The sequence below is a fragment of the Stegostoma tigrinum genome, chromosome 3, assembly GCF_030684315.1.
Source record: "Stegostoma tigrinum isolate sSteTig4 chromosome 3, sSteTig4.hap1, whole genome shotgun sequence".
Lineage (NCBI taxonomy): Eukaryota > Metazoa > Chordata > Chondrichthyes > Orectolobiformes > Stegostomatidae > Stegostoma > Stegostoma tigrinum.
The window spans coordinates 10,620,958-10,640,678 of NC_081356.1; the positions used below are offsets into that span (position 1 = coordinate 10,620,958).

At 40.7% G+C, this 19,721-nt stretch overlaps 1 protein-coding gene across 4 annotated transcripts in view; it reads right to left on the reverse strand.

Moving 5' to 3' along the window:
* Positions 1–1,869: 1,869 nt before the first annotated feature.
* acer2 (alkaline ceramidase 2) overlaps positions 1,870–19,721 on the reverse strand; it is a 66,914-nt gene continuing 49,062 nt past the window's right edge. The window contains exons 5-7 of one of the 4 annotated variants that reach the window (XR_007247258.2): positions 10,763–10,900; positions 5,650–5,776; positions 1,870–3,581 (exon numbers count right to left, since the gene is read on the reverse strand). Coding sequence is in view for 3 of the 4 variants with exons in the window: in XM_048528227.2 (XP_048384184.1) it covers positions 6,186–6,372; positions 10,763–10,900 (325 nt within the window). In the remaining variant the exon portion in view is untranslated. Of the gene's footprint in view, positions 3,582–4,542; positions 6,373–10,762; positions 10,901–19,721 lie in introns of those variants that run through there. The other 3 variants (XM_048528229.2, XM_048528228.2, XM_048528227.2) reach the window with 3 other exon arrangements.

A 19,721-nucleotide genomic window follows, 5' to 3' on the forward strand; every position in this document is an offset into this window, starting at 1 on the left:
TTGAGTACATGTGACAATAAAGCTAATTCTAATATGGTCTGCTATTGGTCATACAGGGGAACAAAAAGGTTAAGTTGTTCTGTAGACTTGAAGCAACACTATAATCACATGAATTGTTACTTATATGCTGACTAATTTGATTCTGTTTGAAGTTGCTGTAACCTCAGATCTGACTTGGTTCTAAAAACCTTTTAAAATCATTCACATTCAACTGTATCTTCACTTTTCTTTTAAGCTTGAATTGTGGTTTCTATTTGATTGCCATAAAGCTTGTTGGAGAATTTCCAGCTTTACAACATTTTTTGAAATTGTAAATATGTTTACAATTCTGACAAAGCAAGTTAAGATCATCTAATGGAGTTTTAAATTATAACTGGTTGCTACTTTGTATTGTTTAAATGATTATTTCATACATTCATCTTATTTGGAATATATTCTGTATTTTAAATCGTTAAAGTTTTTTTCAACTCTTTAAATTGTAAAGTTAATACTTTAATAAAGGTTTTTGAAGATTTTTAAGAAATCATTTTCAATATTTTAGCAAATGGAACATTAACTTCTTGATATAAAAACTAAGGCAGCAGTTTTGTGACATTTTGGGCTTTCTCATTGGGAGGTTTTGCATTTTTTGCCTGTTTGATTTGTGCATTTTATTTTTGCCCATTTGATCAATTTTGGGCAAAAGACTCCCAGACGTCGGTGATATTTCTCTAGGGATTTGACATGGCTTCTTTTCATTGTTTCTGACACATACAGAACTGTGAGGATCACTGTTGATCACTGCAGCTTGGTGTCAGGTTTGAGGTTGTTGTCATCAAACACTCAACTGTAGGCTCAAATGGGCTGTGCTGGTACAGTGAAGGCAAGGGTGAGTTTTATTGTTGATGTCTGCCTTCGATGAAAGCAGAGTCCCAGATTTTGAGGATTGCCCCACATTATTCAGTGGCTTGCCATGAATCTTGTTCATTAAGAGTCAGTGTTGTGCGCTGGGAGAGGGCTGGTATAGAAATTTTGTCTTCTGTATGTTAGACCAAGGCCCATTCTCTCACAGGCTTCCATGAATGCATCAGCAATGGTTTGGAGCTCTGCCTCTGAGTGTGTGCAATTACAAGTATCACTGAGCAGCTCAATCACAGAGGCTGGGGTAGTGTTTATTCTGGATTTGAAGCATCACAGATTGAATCGCTTTCTGCTAATTCTGGAGAGAAGCTGTACTTCAGTGGGAAACTTCATGGATGAGGGGCAGAAGATGGTAGCAAGGAAGATAGATAGGTGTGAGGAGGTGTGGAGTGTAGCTCCACTTTTCCATACTTCCCTACTGTTCTTTCCAATCTTATTGTTTTCTGGCCAATGACTTGCTTTAAACCTGCTGCTAGCTCTATTACCTACTGACTCACATTGGCATCTCCTGATGTTTATTTACCTCATTGCTAATGAACACCATGAGGTAAGGATATGAGTTCATTGTAAAAGCAAATCTTGTAGGAAGAGAAGGAAAGAATCTATTAAGTAAATCAAGAAAACATGCTCAGGGGGCATAGGAAAGTATGTTTTCAAGATCAACATCAAGTACTCTTAGTCTTGTTGTGGCAATAGTGGAGAATAATGAGCCAGACCACTCTCTGCCAGTACCAACATTAAGAAAACTAAGAAATTGCAGAAATGGACGTTTTCAAACGGAGACACAAAAGTGGGGAAAACCAGCCAATTATCTTTTTAAAGACGGTAACAATCAGAAATCTATTCTATTTGAAACCACATAAACTGAGCATTGACAGAACAGACCAATAGTGAACAAACAAGATTGTTTTATAGTATAAACATCTTTTATTTATTACTTCAGATAAAAATGTATAACTTTTAGTCAGTAACAAAACAGGTTAAAAAGATGAGTATATTTACAAGTAGAAGCTTTTATTTAGGTCTTCCATTTTCTTAATAAAGTACATGAATGCAGATTTCCATATTAATCCAAGATTATTTCTTTGAAAAAAATTAAGGAGACCTGAAATAATCCATTTTAAACTTTAGCAGCATCTATGTGGTCAGAACGAAGCATAGCATAAAACAACCTATCATTTTTTGGTCTGTCAATGTAAGAAAATACATTAGTCTCGTTCTGTACCTCAATGTGATTGTGTTGTAATATTAAATAGCACAGTTACGGCACTGGTGTAGATGAAGGTAGCATAATTTAGTACAGTATGTTACCAGATGCAACACTGCTTCTGTATTTTAATGCATAACAAGAGGGATAGTGCCATGCATTCGTAGCTTTAATGCCACCTAAAACTTTACAGTATAAGTTGCAACTGCTATTCTCTAATTTCAGATGCAACATTGGGAGAAGCTGGATGAGAGCAGGAAATCTGAATACAAACCTATGAACTTTTGGTCGGAGGAAACCAGCGACATATAACTCTCAGCAGCAAGTAACAGAGTGATACTGGGGGAATGTCATTTGAGTATGTTGCAAACCAAGGTAAAGTCTTGGGAATAACTACTAAAATATCTTGGGAAGCAGAAATAAATGAAGCCTGAAAACTATGCAAGAAAACTTTGCAGATTCAGAGCTGTTTTCTCTATTATAGCAATTTTAAGGAGCCAAAAATGAAACAAATTTGTTTTGAAAATTTTTTAATTTAACCAAGATTTCATTCATCACCAAGCATTCTATCCCAATCATTTTTAAAGCGGACATATAAAAATACACATACAGAATTAATTCTAAATGGATTTTAGCACATTAGTTAAAATTATGCTTACTATAAATCCAATTAATGTTTATTTCCATTTAAAATTAAATTACTAGTTCCAAATCCTAAAGCAACTCATGATTCATAATGAAATAAGTATTTGCATCATTTGCTTTATAAATAATGATTTCTGAAAAGCAAAATATACTTTATCACCAAATATGGCTGATAATTTCGAAAACTTGGAAAAATAATTTTTTAAGTGCAAGAATGCTGTTCTTGAAATAATGTTTATATCAAAGCAGCTTATCAGCTTAATAGTGGAGGTCATTGTTTTGACTGACATTATTGTGGATAATTGATATAGCAGAGAGAAAGGAACTAACTAAAACTGCAACACCTTGAAATATCATCACAAATTTATAGGACAGACCTATAAATGATACAAAGTAGTCTCAGGTAGTAGGTAGTTAATGGTTACATTTCTACAAAAGAAATGCAGTTATGTACCCATCAAGTGAAAATATTTATAATTTCTCAAGTTTTTGATCATGACCCCTGACCCCTTTTCCCTGGTGGCAGCCTAAGAAATCCATGCTACATCTTTTCCAATATTATACCCATAATGGGCAAACTGAACTCATTTCCAGCTGATCCTTATCAAATCTGAGAGATGTTTAATTTGCCACTCTGTGTCTCTGAGTACAGACCTAAAGATTTTATCCACGGACACACACAGCAAAGGGTTGTAGGTTTAAATGTGAAATTTAAATCTTGTCACCACTCATTTGCATCTACCTCAATTTTCTGACACTGATACTCGAAGCTCCGATTTAGGATGTATTCACCAGCGATGAAACAGTATTAGGCAATCCCAACCTCAACCTGCACAAAGTACAAAGAGATCAGACCAGTCAATAAGAAATAGGACTGAGACACTTGAATTTTATGGGCAGACTGACCGTCCTGATCACTACATTACAACAGCGATGAAACTTCAAAAATATTTCACTGAATGTGAAATACTTTGTGATATCCTTTGATCACGAAAGATGCGAGATAAATACAAAACTTTCTTTTTTTTTTAAAATAAATGACTTGTTCATATCATTAAAGACTGGAATGCCAATAAGTTTTTGTATCTGACAGTAGATAAATATAAACAAACGTCAAGCTAGAGATATGAATGACGGTATGACAATATATTTTTAAGTATTTCCTTCTATTCTAAATGCAAGATTGGAATGTGCTATGCTGTCAACATGTATCTAATTTTCCAATTCACTAGTTGTATTTTGTCAGAACTGGATGTTAGTCATCATTCATACATCGCAGGTTTTAATGGTCAGGCAATGCAATAAAGTTTAGATTGGAAAGTGGGCTGCGTTCAGCAGATTTTAAATGTTAAACATGAACCAAAATTTGATGTATACTTGGTTCAGAGATTGAGCCAACACACACAAAAAGTGCTCTTTTTTAAAAAAAAGTATGTTATCCTGCATGCTGTGTGGTAACTGCTCAGTGATGGTAGGTTGAGACTTTAACAGAGCCAAATCCAATCACTGAGCTCCCTGGTTACAAAATGAAATTAATTCACTATCTTATTTAGACTTTGTTTTCCAAGGATAGGAAGAGGGGGCAATGCTGGGAACAATTTTAATTATATTCACTTGGTGATAACAATTAAAATTTCCACCATCAACAATAAAAACAAAGTTGCTGGAAAAGCTCAGCAGGTCTGGCAGAATCTGTGAAGGAAAAAACAGTTAACATTTCGGGTCCAGTGACCCTTCCCCAGTTCCGCGGAAGGGTCATCAGATCTGAAATGTTTACTCTGTTTTTTCCTTCACAGATGCTGCCTGGCCTGCTGAGTTTTTCCAGTAACTTTGTTTTTGCTCCTGATTTACAGCATCTGCAGATCTTTCAGTTTTTATTTAACATCACCATGTTTTTAATCTCTTAAACCAGCTTTGAACAGGAGTATCAAAGACCTGACCTTATTTTTTATTCAAATAAAAGACATTGCAGCTCTGTATTCTGAAGGTAGAAGAAAAATATACACCAAATGCTAAGCTTCTTCTGTAGTATATGTGATATTTGTAAATCTATTATTTTATACAGCATAATGTAATTGTAAATTTTAAACATAAACATTAACTAGTCAGGGCATTAATTCTTTAGGAGTAGTAAAGTCTTCACATCACATTATAAATTTTGGCATTCTTTCATGGATGACGATCTTGGGAAGGTTGTACTCATTAGGTGTAGACTTGTCGGTGGCGAGTAAGGCCTATTTAAGACCAACAAAGTCTGCCAAGTAAGTGCAAGTGAAGGTGCAGTCACTACTGGGACAATTGGATCTATCCCTCTCCTCCTTTTGCTTATTCATGTTGGCTTATCATTCAATCTCAAAAGCATATGTAGCTCTCCGATGTAGCGTCTCCAGGCATCGTGTGCATCCCAAAAAAGCAATGTGAGCAATTTCTCTAGGGAATGCTTCAAATTATTATATAGAATACCGCCCACCATTTGATTCAGCTTTCCATACAACATGGTCTTTGGCAGGTGACTGTCTTCCACTAATCTGCATCAACCACCCAACCCAACTGGGCTTGGTAGGAGCATGTCCTCAATGCTGGTGATGTTGGCTGGTCTCAGGACCTCAATGCTTGTGATGGGATCCTGCCAGTGATTCATGAGGATGCTACTGTGGAAGGAACACTGGTGGAATCTTTCCAGAAGGCGTAGATATCAATGGCAAAGGTCCAGGACTCAGTGCCATACAGAGGAAGGTGTGGACAATGGCTCTGGACACTGACTTTGGTGTAAGTAGGTTTCAAACAATATTTAAAAAATCATTTTCCTCCTTAAAAATTGTTCAGGGACCATCAAAAGATTATTTCCTGATGTCAACTGCGGCAGCAAATCGCTATTTCATTTTCTCAAAACACACCTTAAATTTCATTGCAAGTCTGACCAAGCAGAAAAATAACCCTTTTGGGAGGTGGATTTTTCTTCAGGTTTTCACAGTATGCACAGATTTCCACCCTTTTTTCAGAAATGAAGCATTGAGGGCTGCACTAAAAAGGTAAACACAGAAATCAATTGAACTTTCAGATATTTCATTCACAGCATTTTCTGAAATGTTTTCTTTAAAAATAGAGCCGTAGCTCTGCTACAATTTCCACTTCGTTGTAAAAGCACTTTCACCTTCTCATAACCAGTTTGTTTCGACCTGTTTAAAGTATGGCCACCTGAGAAGGTGTTAGTTTTATCAGCAGAATGATGAATGTGATCTAAGGTGCAAAGTACACAACCTGAGGGTCTAGACCTGAAATGTCAGCTTTCCTGCTCCTAAGATGCTGCTTGGCCTGCTGTGTTCATCCAGCTCCACACTTTGTTATCTGAGAGACATGCAGTCTGACACAACAGAGTTTTCCATAGCCTTGCATTCAAAATACTGCGCTGCTGAATCTGTCACTGATGCCCTTAGGTCACTTTTAGCTGAGACTTGTTTTCTGCGAAAAGGAATGAAACATACGGAACACCAATGAAGGCCCACTTCTCGCTAGGCCAAAACTTGATGACTGGGCCTTGTTCTGGGATTTCTGAGACAGCATCAAAGTAAGCAAAACAGACACAACCCAGATAAGCAGCCAGACAGATCAGGATATGCCTTGAACAAAAAACAGAAGGAAAAGAAATCATGAGAATGCAATAATATTTTCAGAATACTGTCCCTAGAACAACTGAACAATGGGTTTTTTTCAGGAATCAGTCTCTGTTTTACGCAATCTGACAATCAATCACATTTGTCCATTCCCTATTGATGTGTGAAGCATTTTATTTTCCCACATAGTTGTCACTCTGCTTTGACTAAATGGAAGGAGAACAATCCTGATTTATCTACAGATTTTCTGAAAAATAATCTCACTTCCAATTTTTCTGTCTACTTCAGCTACAGATGCCTAATGCTTCACAATATTGTTAACAATAACAAAGTTTGCAGGGCATAATGCAGTTCAGGGTTGAGATAACATCAACAGAACATTGAGTTTCTTTCCTGGAGTTTACAATGTTATTCCAGTCTTGAAATGAGTCATTACCTTTGACACAATGGCACGGTATTTGATATGGCACATAAAACACATCCTTAGTTACTGTTGCATACAGATGTCAATTAGTTGTGCTGTGGTTAATCATAATGAACAAGTTTCTTTGTTTAAATTAGTTGATTAGAACAGTAACAATACTGTCAATAACTGAGGTCACTTTTACTGATACTGGATATTGCTAACTTAGAGTATTGAATTTGTAGGTCTGTCAATTCAAATTTTCATTCCAACCATTTTCAAATATCAGTCTTGATAACATTTTCAATTGTTACAGAATCCATATTCTTTTGGAGAACTGAATTCTATAGAGTTAATGCACGTTGTGTGGGGAAAAAAGTTCCTGATTTTAATCCCAGTTTGAGGATTTGTCCTCTTGGTCTGGACTTCTCAGGAAATAGCTTCTGTTATCTACTCTATTATTAGAAAATAATAGCTGCGTATTTAGAAAAGCTGAACATAATCAAACAGGATCAATATGATTTTGTGAAAGGGCAATCATGTTTGACAAATTTGCTCCAGTTCTTTGAGGATAGAACAAACAGAGTTAATAAAAGGGGACCAGCAGAAATAGTGCATTTGGATTTTCAGATGGCATTTGACAAGGTGCCACATAAAAGCCTATTGCATAAAATAGCAGCTCACGTTATCAGGGTAATGTATTAAAACGGATTGTGGATTGGTTAACACACAAAAATCAGGGAATTGTGATTAATGGGTCTTTTTCAGGTTGGAAAGACTTAACTAGTGGAATGCCACAAGAATCAGCCTAAGACTTCAATTATTTACTATCTATATTCATGAATGGAGAATGTGGTAAAGTGTAATATATCCAAGTTTGCTAATGATACAAAAATAGATGGGAAACCATACTGTCAATGGAAGATAATAAAATGTGAGGCTGGATGAACACAGCAGGCCAAGCAGCATCTCAGGAGCACAAAAGCTGACGTTTCGGGCCTAGACCCTTCATCAGAGAGGGGGATGGGGGGAGGGAACTGGAATAAATAGGGAGAGAGGGGGAGGCGGACCGAAGATGGAGAGCAAAGAAGATAGGTGGAGAGGGTGTAGGTGGGGAGGTAGGGAGGGGATAGGTCAGTCCAGGGAAGACGGACAGGTCAAGGAGGTGGGATGAGGTTAGTAGGTAGCTGGGGGTGCGGCTGGGGGTGGGAGGAAGGGATGGGTGAGAGGAAGAACCGGTTAGGGAGGCAGAGACAGGTTGGACTGGTTTTGGGATGCAGTGGGTGGGGGGGAAGAGCTGGGCTGGTTGTGTGGTGCAGTGGGGGGAGGGGATGAACTGGGCTGGTTTAGGGATGCAGTGGGGGAAGGGGAGATTTTGAAACTGGTGAAGTCCACATTGATACCATATGGCTGCAGGGTTCCCAGGCGGAATATGAGTTGCTGTTCCTGCAACCTTCGGGTGGCATCATTGTGGCAGTGCAGGAGGCCCATGATGGACATGTCATCAAGAGAATGGGAGGGGGAGTGGAAATGGTTTGCGACTGGGAGGTGCAGTTGTTTGTTGCGAACTGAGCGGAGGTGTTCTGCAAAGCGGTCCCCAAGCCTCCGCTTGGTTTCCCCAATGTAGAGAAAGCCGCACCGGGTACAGTGGATGCAGTATACCACATTGGCAGATGTGCAGGTGAACCTCTGCTTAATGTGGAATGTCATCTTGGGGCCTGGTGCGGCTTTCTCTACATTGGGGAAACCAAGCGGAGGCTTGGGGACCGCTTTGCAGAACACCTCCGCTCAGTTCGCAACAAACAACTGCACCTCCCAGTCGCAAACCATTTCCACTCCCCCTCCCATTCTCTTGATGACATGTCCATCATGGGCCTCCTGCACTGCCACAATGATGCCACCCGAAGGTTGCAGGAACAGCAACTCATATTCCGCCTGGGAACCCTGCAGCCATATGGTATCAATGTGGACTTCACCAGTTTCAAAATCTCCCCTTCCCCCACTGCATCCCTAAACCAGCCCAGTTCATCCCCTCCCCCCACTGCACCACACAACCAGCCCAGCTCTTCCCCCCCACCCACTGCATCCCAAAACCAGTCCAACCTGTCTCTGCCTCCCTAACCGGTTCTTCCTCTCACCCATCCCTTCCTCCCACCCCCAGCCGCACCCCCAGCTACCTACTAACCTCATCCCACCTCCTTGACCTGTCCGTCTTCCCTGGACTGACCTATCCCCTCCCTACCTCCCCACCTACACCCTCTCCACCTATCTTCTTTGCTCTCCATCTTCGGTCCGCCTCCCCCTCTCTCCCTATTTATTCCAGTTCCCTCCCCCCATCCCCCTCTCTGATGAAGGGTCTAGGCCCGAAACGTCAGCTTTTGTGCTCCTGAGATGCTGCTTGGCCTGCTGTGTTCATCCAGCCTCACATTTTATTATCTTGGAATCTCCAGCATCTGCAGTTCCCATTATCTCTGTCAATGGAAGAGATCCTTTCATTTTACTTTTTAAGATTTCAGGGTATAAGTGTTTCTGAATCATAATGGTATTGTTATCCTAGCTTGACGGAAACTTGGCAACATTTATTTATTTTCTTTTAGAGATTTTGGAGCTTTTTTATCCTCCAAACCATATTAATGTTTAAAACCTCAGTTGACAAGACCAGGATAACTTTCTGGCTTGGGCTGGATCAATAATAGGAAATTCCACACAATGACTATATTCAAGAAACAGATGACTTGCATCTCTTTGGCAATTAACGATATTACCATAACTGAATTCCCACCATCAACACCATCAAATGGACGGAGGTCGGGAATTTTGGCACTGATTGATTCCCTAGAATATTTCCACCATCTTCAAGGCACAAGTCAGGAGTATGTGGTAGAATACTCTCTGCTTGAGGAGAGCGTTGATTAGCTCAGTTGACTGGATGGCTCATTTGCAATGCAGTGATACCAACAGCTTGGGTTCAATTCTTGCACTGGCAGAGATTACCATGAAGGACTCTCCATTTCAACCTCTCCCTTTGCCTGGGGTGTGTTGATTTTTCAGGTTAAACCACTAACAACCTTCTCTCTCTAATGAGAGAGCAGCCCTCTGGGTCTATGGCAAATTAACTATACTCCCCACATGGTTGGATGAGTGCCATTAGAACAAAACTCAAGGCACCATTCAGGATAAAACAATCTGTTTGACTGGCAATCCATCCCTATCTTAACATTCACTCCCCCACTATAGGTGCAAAGGAGCAATGCTGTGTACCTACTGCAGAATGCACTGCAACAACTTAGTGAGATTTCTTTTAAAAAAGCAACTTGATCAAAGGTAATATTGGTTAGCAATAAATGCTGACTTTGCCTTGTATGTCCATATGACATGAATAAATAAATATAACCTCTTTTTTACCAGACTAGATCCCAAGAACTGAACCATTAGTTCTAATGTTGCAGCAAACGCAAGAATAGAGAGAAGACCAGGAGCTCCAAAGAAAGTCTTAGAGAAGTCAATCCCATAATTGTGTTCCTCTCCCCATAGCCGCTGCCAGATCTGCTGAGTTATTCCAGAACTTTGTGCTTCAGTGCTAATGTGCTGCTTGAAGCAAATGAACAAGATCAAAGTCAGAAGTTTCTATTTCAGGGGACTGGTCAAATGTTGGCATATGGAAATTCTGTCAGTAAATGTTTGAGAGAAACTGCAATTTTCTTCACCTGAAGAATTCCTCACAAGGATTCCATGTTCCCTGCTCTAAAGTACTCACCTACATGAGCAACAGATTATAAATTTAGTAGGTCCAGAATGCTAATCTAGAAGCAACAGCTAGGTGGGTATCATTTCCTGTAGGGGAACATTAGCAAGATTCTGCTGCCCATTTTGTGTAATAAAATACTGAAGGTCACTCTGTATTTGCCTCACTTTAATGAGGAGGTTCACTGAGTCATTGAGGTTGCTACAAAGAAGACAAAGGTTATCATTACTTGTTAACGTGTAACTCACCAGGCACAATGTAGGTACGGGAAGTTGAATGCAGACCAGAGTTCACAGAAAAGGTTGTCACTAATCCAGCACAGTATAGCGAGAGCCCACCAAAAACCTGCCAAGAGACCCAGCTTGTAAACACGGACATTTTCACACCTGAAACAGCAGAAAACACTCAGTTCAGTATTTGAAGAAAAGTTTAAAGTGGTGTGTACATGCGGCAGAACCACTGGCAGAATTTTCAGCTGGTGATTCTTGTTAAAACAATTGGCAGCCAAATGAGTCAGGAATCTGTTGACAGCTTCAGTGGGCTTTATCAAGGTTCTTTCCCAGAGTTGTTTTCTTCCTTGGTCAATCCAGCAGAGCTGATGGCATGTCACACTCAAACTGGCAAAGAAAGGATTTCTAATTGAAGAGGCCCAAGTATGGGTCACATGGGTCAACTGGCATAGACTTCTAAGGCTGTGGGAAACATAGGAATGGGGACCTGATTTGGGAAGGTTGATGCTCCGATCGTTCACTCTAGCATGGAGGCCCAGCTGCAGGATCTGAAGGATTGCGTTGAGGTGAAATCCCCACAAAAATAGGACCAATACAACAATATCTCAAACAAATGGCCACAAAAATTGGCAATGGAGGCACCTCTAACCATGAGGCATTTCATCAATGTGGTTCAGAGACTCAGGAGGGCAGCAGGTCACTGACAAGTCACTTCCAGGTACCAAACCCCATGCTCACGTTCCCACCATTCTCCAGGATAGTTGTGCCTTTCTCTGCAGGTGCCTCACGTCCCGCCTCAGGAGTCAACATTCACACCGATACACATTCTGTGAACTTATCGTGCATGCATGCTTCATTGTCACCCTCGACACAAGCCACGCAGGCCATGACAAATACCTACAATTCTCTGCACATTCCCCTTGCAGGAGAACAAAGCACACACCTCAATGGAAAGGTTGGCACCTAGGGAGGATGGCTTTGACAGCCATTGACAATGCATGTCCACCAGGCACATTGCGAAAAGTGTCAAGTTCAAGGAGGCACAGATCTCAGCAACAGCCTGCTGTAAAACCATAAGCTTCCTGAGGTACAGATGCTCACTGGTGCCGATCAACCCTTTCTTGTGAATCTTGTCTCTTCGGAGGTAGATCTCTGCATCCATCCCCTCTGGTTGGTGGAGAGTTCTGTACTTAAGGACAATGCTGGGGTCGCTCCTACTATTGGTATCAGTTGCTGTTCCTGTTCCTCTTCATTGCAAGTATGATGTGGATCAGCTGCTCCCATGCTGTTCGAAAGGCTGACGTTAGGGAAGTGTAGGCTAGTGAATCATATCCAAGAAGTTGGCAATGACCTGTCAAACAGTCAGAGTACTCTCTGGGAAGGAGTGCAGTGAGCAGCCACTTCTCCCCTGCTCTCAGTTACAACTGTTCAGTTTCACTCCAAAAGGCTACCCAGGCTGTCAGTTTCACTGAACAAATGCTCCTTACTGTGTACTTGCCTCAGTGAGCCTGGTGAGTTGCTCACATCTTGAGGAATAGGCCTACTGACTGTTAAATTAAAACTGAAAGAACTGCGGATACTGTAAATCAGGAACAAAAACAAAGTTTCTGGAAAACCTCAGCATGTCTGGCAGCATCTGTGAGGCAAAAACAGAGTTAACATTTCAGATCTGATGACCCAATGATGTGTAGGCCCAATATGGTGTTGTCTGTCTCCCTAAGACCTGTCAAAATGCCAGAAGAGCAGGAAACAATATCATGAGCCAAGTTAAATTCTCAGGAACAAGACCAAAGTTGTAGGGAAGGCTCAGCAGGTCTTGCAGCATCTGTGAAGAAAAATATAGAGTTAACGTTTCGCATCTGAGGAAGGGTCACCGGACCCGACACGTTAACTCTGTTTTTTTCTTCACAGATGCTGCCAGACCTGCTGAGCTTTTCCAGCAACTTTGTTTTTGTTTCTGACTGTCAAAGTCTGAATCTTTGGTGAGTCAAACCAGATATGAATCCCAACTTAACTTTCATATTTCAGGGATTTAAAACCCACACACATCAAAACCTATCTTCCCTCTTACATGAAAACTAACCCCGCCCCCCCCAACACACACCACCCACACCTCTTCTCCAGGTTGGGTAGATTTGCAAGGATAACAATTCAGTAAAACAATGCAGTCACCTTTGTACTTTGACACTGGCAATCAGTTGTACATTTCTTCTAACCTGATTCCCTCTCCCTTCTGTTAGCATAGCTTCCTCTGCATGAATGGCTCAGTGGTTAGCACTACTGCTTCAGAGCACTAGAGACCTAGGTTCAATTCCACCCTTGGAAGACTGTCTGTGTAGAGTTTGCACGCTCTCCCTGTGTCTGCATGGGTTTCTGCCAAATGCTCCGGGTTCCCCGCACAGTCCAAAGATGTGCAGTAGAGGTGGATTGGCCACGCTGAATTGCCCTGTAGCATCTACGTATGTGCAGTGTTACACAGATAGGGTGGGATGCTGGATCTGGGTGGGATGTTCTTCAGTGAGTCAGTGCAGTCTCAATTATCCAAATAGCTCTTTCTTCACTGTAGAGATTCAATGAATCTATCAAAAAATAATCCAGAGCACAACTGTGCTGACTGGAACGTGGGTATTGCTAGTTTCTCTTGAGAGGTAGATGATGAGCTAGTAGTAAACAAGTGGCTTGCTAGGCCATTACTAGGGTCAGTTCAGAGTTAAATTCTTCAGAGTCTGCAGTCACATACAGGTCAGCTAGGATAAGGTGGCAGATGTCGTTCCCTTCAAGATATTTGTGAACCAGATTTGTACCTTTTATTCAGATAACAATCAGCAGGCTTGCTGTCACCATTGCTGATTTGTTATTCCAGATCTATTCAGTTCATTGAGTTTTAATTTTCCAGCCTGTGAGTTGATGTGATCTCATGTTCTGATTGTTTCAGAACTGCTATTCCAGTAACATAGGCACTATGCTACTGTGCCCTAGCAGACACTTTACTCTCCATGACATTCATTAATATTAGCAATTGGGAAAATAACAGTCAAAAGGGTGGTTTGCAGAATGGAGATTGGTAACTGGTGGTGTTTCACAGGGATCAGTCTTGAGTGCTCTGTTTGTAGTATATATAAATCAGCTGCAGGAAAATGTGGGTGGTCTAATTAGTAAGTTTGTAGATGACATGAAGATTGTGGAGTTGCCGATAGTGCCAACAATTGTGAAAGGATACAACAGGATATAGATAGATTGATGGCTTGGGCAGAGAAACAGCAGATGGAGTTTAATGCGAGGTGATACATTTTTGAGGATCAAATGCAGGTGTGAATTATACTGTTAATGGCAGAAGCCTTAGGAACATTAACAGATAGATCTGGGCGTACAGGTCCACAGTTCCCCAAAAGTGGCTACACAGGTGGCCAAAGTGATAAAGAAGGCATATGACACATTTGCCTTCATCAGCCGGGGCATGGAGTACAAGAGTTGGCAAACCATGCTGTGCAGCTATATAAAACCCTTGTTAGGTCGCATTTGGAATATTGTGTGCAGCTATGGTCACCACATTAACAGGAGGATGTGGAAGCTTTGGACACAGTGCAGAGAAAGCACACCAGGATGTTGCCTGGTTTCGACAGAATTGGCAACGAGGTAAGGTTAAAAAGACTGGGATTGTTTTCACTGGAAAAACAGCAGCTGAGAGGAGGCCTGATAGAGGACTACAAAATTGTGAGAGGCATAGGAAGGATGGATAGTCAGAGGCTTTTTCTCAAGAGTTGAAGTTTCCAGCACAAGAGAACACAGGTTCAAGATGAGAAGGAGAAAGTTTAACGGAAATGTGGAGTGAAGATTTTCACGCAGAGAGTAGTAGGAGCCTGGAACACACTGCTAAAAGAGATGGTGGAAACAGGCATTTAATTGGTGGCATTTAAGAAGCATCTGGATGTTACATGAATAGGGAAAGAATAGAGGGATACAGACTGAATAAGGGCAAAAGGTTTGTTTTTTAATTTAGTCAGGGCATGATGATCAGTGTAGGCTTGGACGGCTGAAGGGTCTGTTCCGATGCCATAGTTCCCTTTTTTTTAGATTAGATTAGATTCCCTTCAGTGTGGAAACAGGCACTTTGGCCCAACAAGTCCATACTGCCCCTTGCAGCATCCCACCCAGCCCCATCCCCCTATAACCCACACATCACTGAACACTACGGGCAATTTAGCATGGCCAGTCCACCTAGCCTGCACATCTTTAGACTGTTCAATTCATACAACTACCAGCTGCAAAGAAAAAAGTCTAGAGAAATCTGTCACATTAAGCTGAGGAGTAACTGGGTGAAGCAGTGAGATAAAGGAAGTATAACTGACTCCATACTAACCCATGCATCTCACACAATGGCTTGCTGTTCTCCGCCTATTAACTTCAACTGCTAAGACTGAATTTAGTGAGATTTTTTAAAAAGCTCAAAAAAAATTGCAGTTACATACACACTCAAAGGCAATCAATGATTACTACATACATGTTGTGCATTCCCATTTATTTACTAAAAAACAGCTGTTTGCTATTGGATGCCACACAGTTCCAAACATGGCTGAAACTCCCTATTCCCCGCACGTAGGTTTTCAAGCTAGGCTAGTGCCACAAGCTGCCTACAATTCCGAGACAAGCTATTATCATTGCTCTCTTTTCCTACACAAATTGTACTCCTCGAGTTAGAAAAGCAGCTATTTTCATTAGCAAATGCCAGTTGCATTGATTAAAGTCCTTTACCCGTAGACCTGCCTATTGTCATTTACACACTAAAGATTAATTTCTACGTCTGACATCCAAAAAGATACTAAGCTGATTCTGTGCAGGACATCCTGAGCCTTATTATTGCTGCTGAGGGAAATGACCTTTCCATTCCTGCAATTTCCTCTTGTAGAGGACATTCAATGCTAGCTAAAACTCTGACAAAACTTTGCAAAAATTACAAAAGTAACTGGTTGAAAACAAAGGTAGAGCAAGTGGGTTGAAACATCACAATTATGATCCAAATTCCCTCTTCTATTCTCACCAATATCTGTGCTAAATCCTGTGAAACTGCCGCACTTCACAGTTGGGAAGTAGTAACATGAGATTACAGATATTAGAAGGGATTACATACTTGCTTCTCACTTTGACTGAAAGCTGCTTTAATTAAAGGCAGAGTTAACTATGCGTGATGAACATGCCAACTCAAGATATAGAGCTTTTGTAGACCTACTGATAAACAAGTCTTCTCCCTCACTTTACACAAAGGCATTTAATCCTAAAATCATTAGTAAAAACACAATTCATTCAAGGTCATATTTATACAAACCATATTTGAATTTCAAGTGTAACATTTTGTGCAAGATTAATTAAATCGTAGTAAAACACTACGATCTAGGCATGGAGTAACTGGAAAATTATGTTGAAAATAGAAAATAAATTTGTAAGGGATACCTAGGTCTGTTCATTCTTCAAGAGTTACAAGTGTAAAATCTTTCATTTCTATATTGTGTGTAAAGTTGATCAAAGCCAAAATACATATATATGATAACACAGTGTGAAGCTGGATGAACCCAGCAGCCCAAGCAGCATCAGAGGAGCAGGAAAGCTTGACGTTTCGGGTCGGGACACTTCTTCATTTCTAAAGAAGGGTCCCGACCCAAAACGTCAAGCTTTCCTGCTCCTCTGATGCTGCTTGGGCTGCTGTGTTCATCCAGCTTTACACCGTGTTATCTCAGATTCTCCAGCATCGGCAGTTCCTACTCTCTCTGTACATATATATGATGATGCGATGTTTAACTTGTACTGCAATGAGGCTTTTTTAAATGCATTTATTACTAATTGAAAAGTGTATGTATTTGCTAGAGGTGAATTATACTGGGCTTACATTGTGCACTACTTTGTAGAGGCAAGTATCTACATTTGGTTCTTCAGATACTTCTGCATACATAGACATCACACAATGAAGGGCAGTCTTGCCATCATTTGTCATGAGGCTTCAATCATGGAAATAATACTATGCAAGTGATGGCTATTTTCATATCAGCATAGAAGGGCATTATTATGTGGGTCACTGCTGTCTTGGGCATTTGAGACTTAGTACAAGGTTGCATTTACTGATCTAGTAACGTGGCATCAGCCAGCACCAAGGCAAGCCCATTACAGCTCAAGGCGTTTCTTGTCTTGAGAGGGTGAAGGAAACAGAAGCAGTTTGTTAGTGAAAATAAAGCACAGCTTGCTACTGCAGCTATAAACTGTGGCAAAGTTTGTGAATATTTAAGTCAGTCTTGAAAGTTAATGAGATTCCAAATGATAACTAAAGAAACAGAGAATGGAGCACGTTGTTAAAATCAGGCCCCAAATTATAAAGATCTCAGCTCTCATAACAATCCAATGATAAGGTCTCCAAGCGGAAAAGTGTCACAGGTTGTTTACAATCACAGAACTAAGAAGTAAAATTCACAGGCCAAATTCACTGACTTTAACGTCATTACATCAGTTTCTTTTTTCTTGCCAGCTTTCACATTGCCAGGCTATGCAAAGGAATCAGAGCTATGAAAGTGACTAGCTGCTCCCGCTAGCTATTGTCTAAGGATGTTGATATAAATCGGTAGCCTAACAATGCAATTCATCACTGCTTTATGTGTAACTGACACTGAGACCCTTGGGATGTCACTGGGGGCACACTGGAAGAATTACAGCTTAAAATATTGATTTGAAAACAGTGGACAATGCACAGCCACCAGATCCAGGAGGGAGCTGTTCCTGAAAGAGGCTGCAGATGCGTTTGCAAGCATCTGCCCTGTTGGTTTAAACATTCTCTTCAAATAGATTGAGGAAGCTAAGCTTCTTTTGGTAGGATGTCACAGGTGGATATTTCCTCCTGGTGCCACAGTTCCTCTGTGGACCCCGTCCCTGCTGTTTTCACCCTCTCTCCTGTGCATCTGCTGAACTTATCAATGAATGTTGTTGTTGCAATGGCTGGAAAACACTAACATTTCTTCCATTCCATTAGTACGAGCTTGGAAGACCCCAACCCGTCTCCAAATCCTAGAGGCATCTGTTTGCCAGAGTGGCTGTCAAAACTGTGGCATGAAGTGAACTGTTGTCGAGTTCAAACAATCCAGAAGTGACATGAACACTGTTTCTTTTTCATTGCGTTGCCTAAGCCTTGAAACATGGAGACATTAAACTGGATTAAATATTTGATTAAATTGAAGATCTCCTCATTACCACGTGTTGATGATTTTAACATCTGTGGTAATAACCAACCAGTCTGTCCCTAATGATCATAAGGATTCACTGAGCAAGTATTTTGCATTCAGCCAAATGGAGCTCCGTTCCTGGCCAGGTTAGAGCCTGTTTGTTCTGCTTCTAAGTTTTTTCTGTCAAATTTTACAGATCCCTATGCCCATTCTTGAAAGGTAAAAGCATATGTAGAATGTGATGTTCTATAATATGACTGTTTTCCCTGGCAGAGTGTTCTGAAATCATAATGGGTCACTCCCACAAACTTCTGAGAGGAAAAGCAGATAAGCAGATGCTGGAAAAGGAGGCAAACATTGAAGTTCAACCTTTTTCCTCTAATTGCACTTGAATTGCACACAATGTGCCAAGAAAAATGAAGGGGTGAAACTCTTCAGAGGCAATGCTCGGAAATCACAAGATTGCTAAAAGCATTTTGAGTGCCTGTGAGCGAACAAGTTTCACAAAACTTTCTCCAAGGATCTCCTTCACTTTGCAGAATCTTGATGAAATTGGCATCAACTGCCCAGACAATATTATCCTGCAGAAAAGTCACTTCACCAACTTTCAATAAGATGTGAAGAAATGCATGCAGCTTTTTTGCACATCACATAAAACACCAAGTAGTGTCCTAATAAATTGTCTGCAACCCTGAAAGATTACGGTGCTCCACAAAACAAACAGATTTTGCAATGCAAGGACAGGGTAAATATTGTGGATAACTTTGCCAATGTGTAATATTCAATGGCAATGAATGGTGGTAGAGATATAAAATGGGCTACAATTCTGTGCAAATCACAAAGTTAAAAATATACTGTTTATGTCGTTAAAAATACAGTAACACAAAAGTATAACGATGTTCATCAATAGTCATACCACATATACAGTTACATAGATCTTATGTCACATAAAATCCACTGCATAAAGGAGTCGGAAATAGAAGTTGTCTTCCCGACTTCTGTTGCTTCATTGGCAGCTGCCTAGACTGACCTTCCCTCTGCACTTTCTGCAACAGTCTCTCTTTTCGTCTCTACACATAGTGGTTTCATTGTCTGAGAGTTGTTAATAGTGGCTCAAAGTTGTCATGATATCACAATGGAGCAAGTATAGGAGTACAACATAAAAACCAAAAGGACTGCAGATGCTGTAAAGCAAAGACAAAAATAGAAATTGCTGGAAAAACTCAGCAGATCTGGGAGCATCTGTGGAGAGAAATCAGAGTTAATGTTACGGCTCGAGTGACCCTTCCTCAGACACTTCCCATTCTGAATGAGGGTCACTCAACCCAAACCAGAATGGGAAGTATCTGAGGAAGGGTCACTCGAACCGAAACATTAACTCTGATTTCTCTCCACAGATGTGCTAGACTTAGTGAGTTTTTCGAGCAAGCTCTGTTTTGTACATGGGTACAACAGCCACCTTAGCCTCTACAGGGATTAAACCTTCACTGTCAGTATTCTCTAGCACTACATTCTAACCAACTCCACATCAGTAAGTTATTACAGGCACAGGCCTCTATCCTATAACTGTAGCAAGTAAGAGAGCAATGTTTCTTGGCTCTGTCACTCAAAGTCACTGTATATTCTGCCAGTAATTTTGTTGTACATTATTATGCTCACATATGCACAAACTGTGCTCCAGGGAAAACCAAGCTTTGAAAGAAGTGTGCTTAACTTCAATCATTCACACCTCCATAAGGCCATATGTTATAGGAGCAGAATTAGGCCATTTGGCCCTT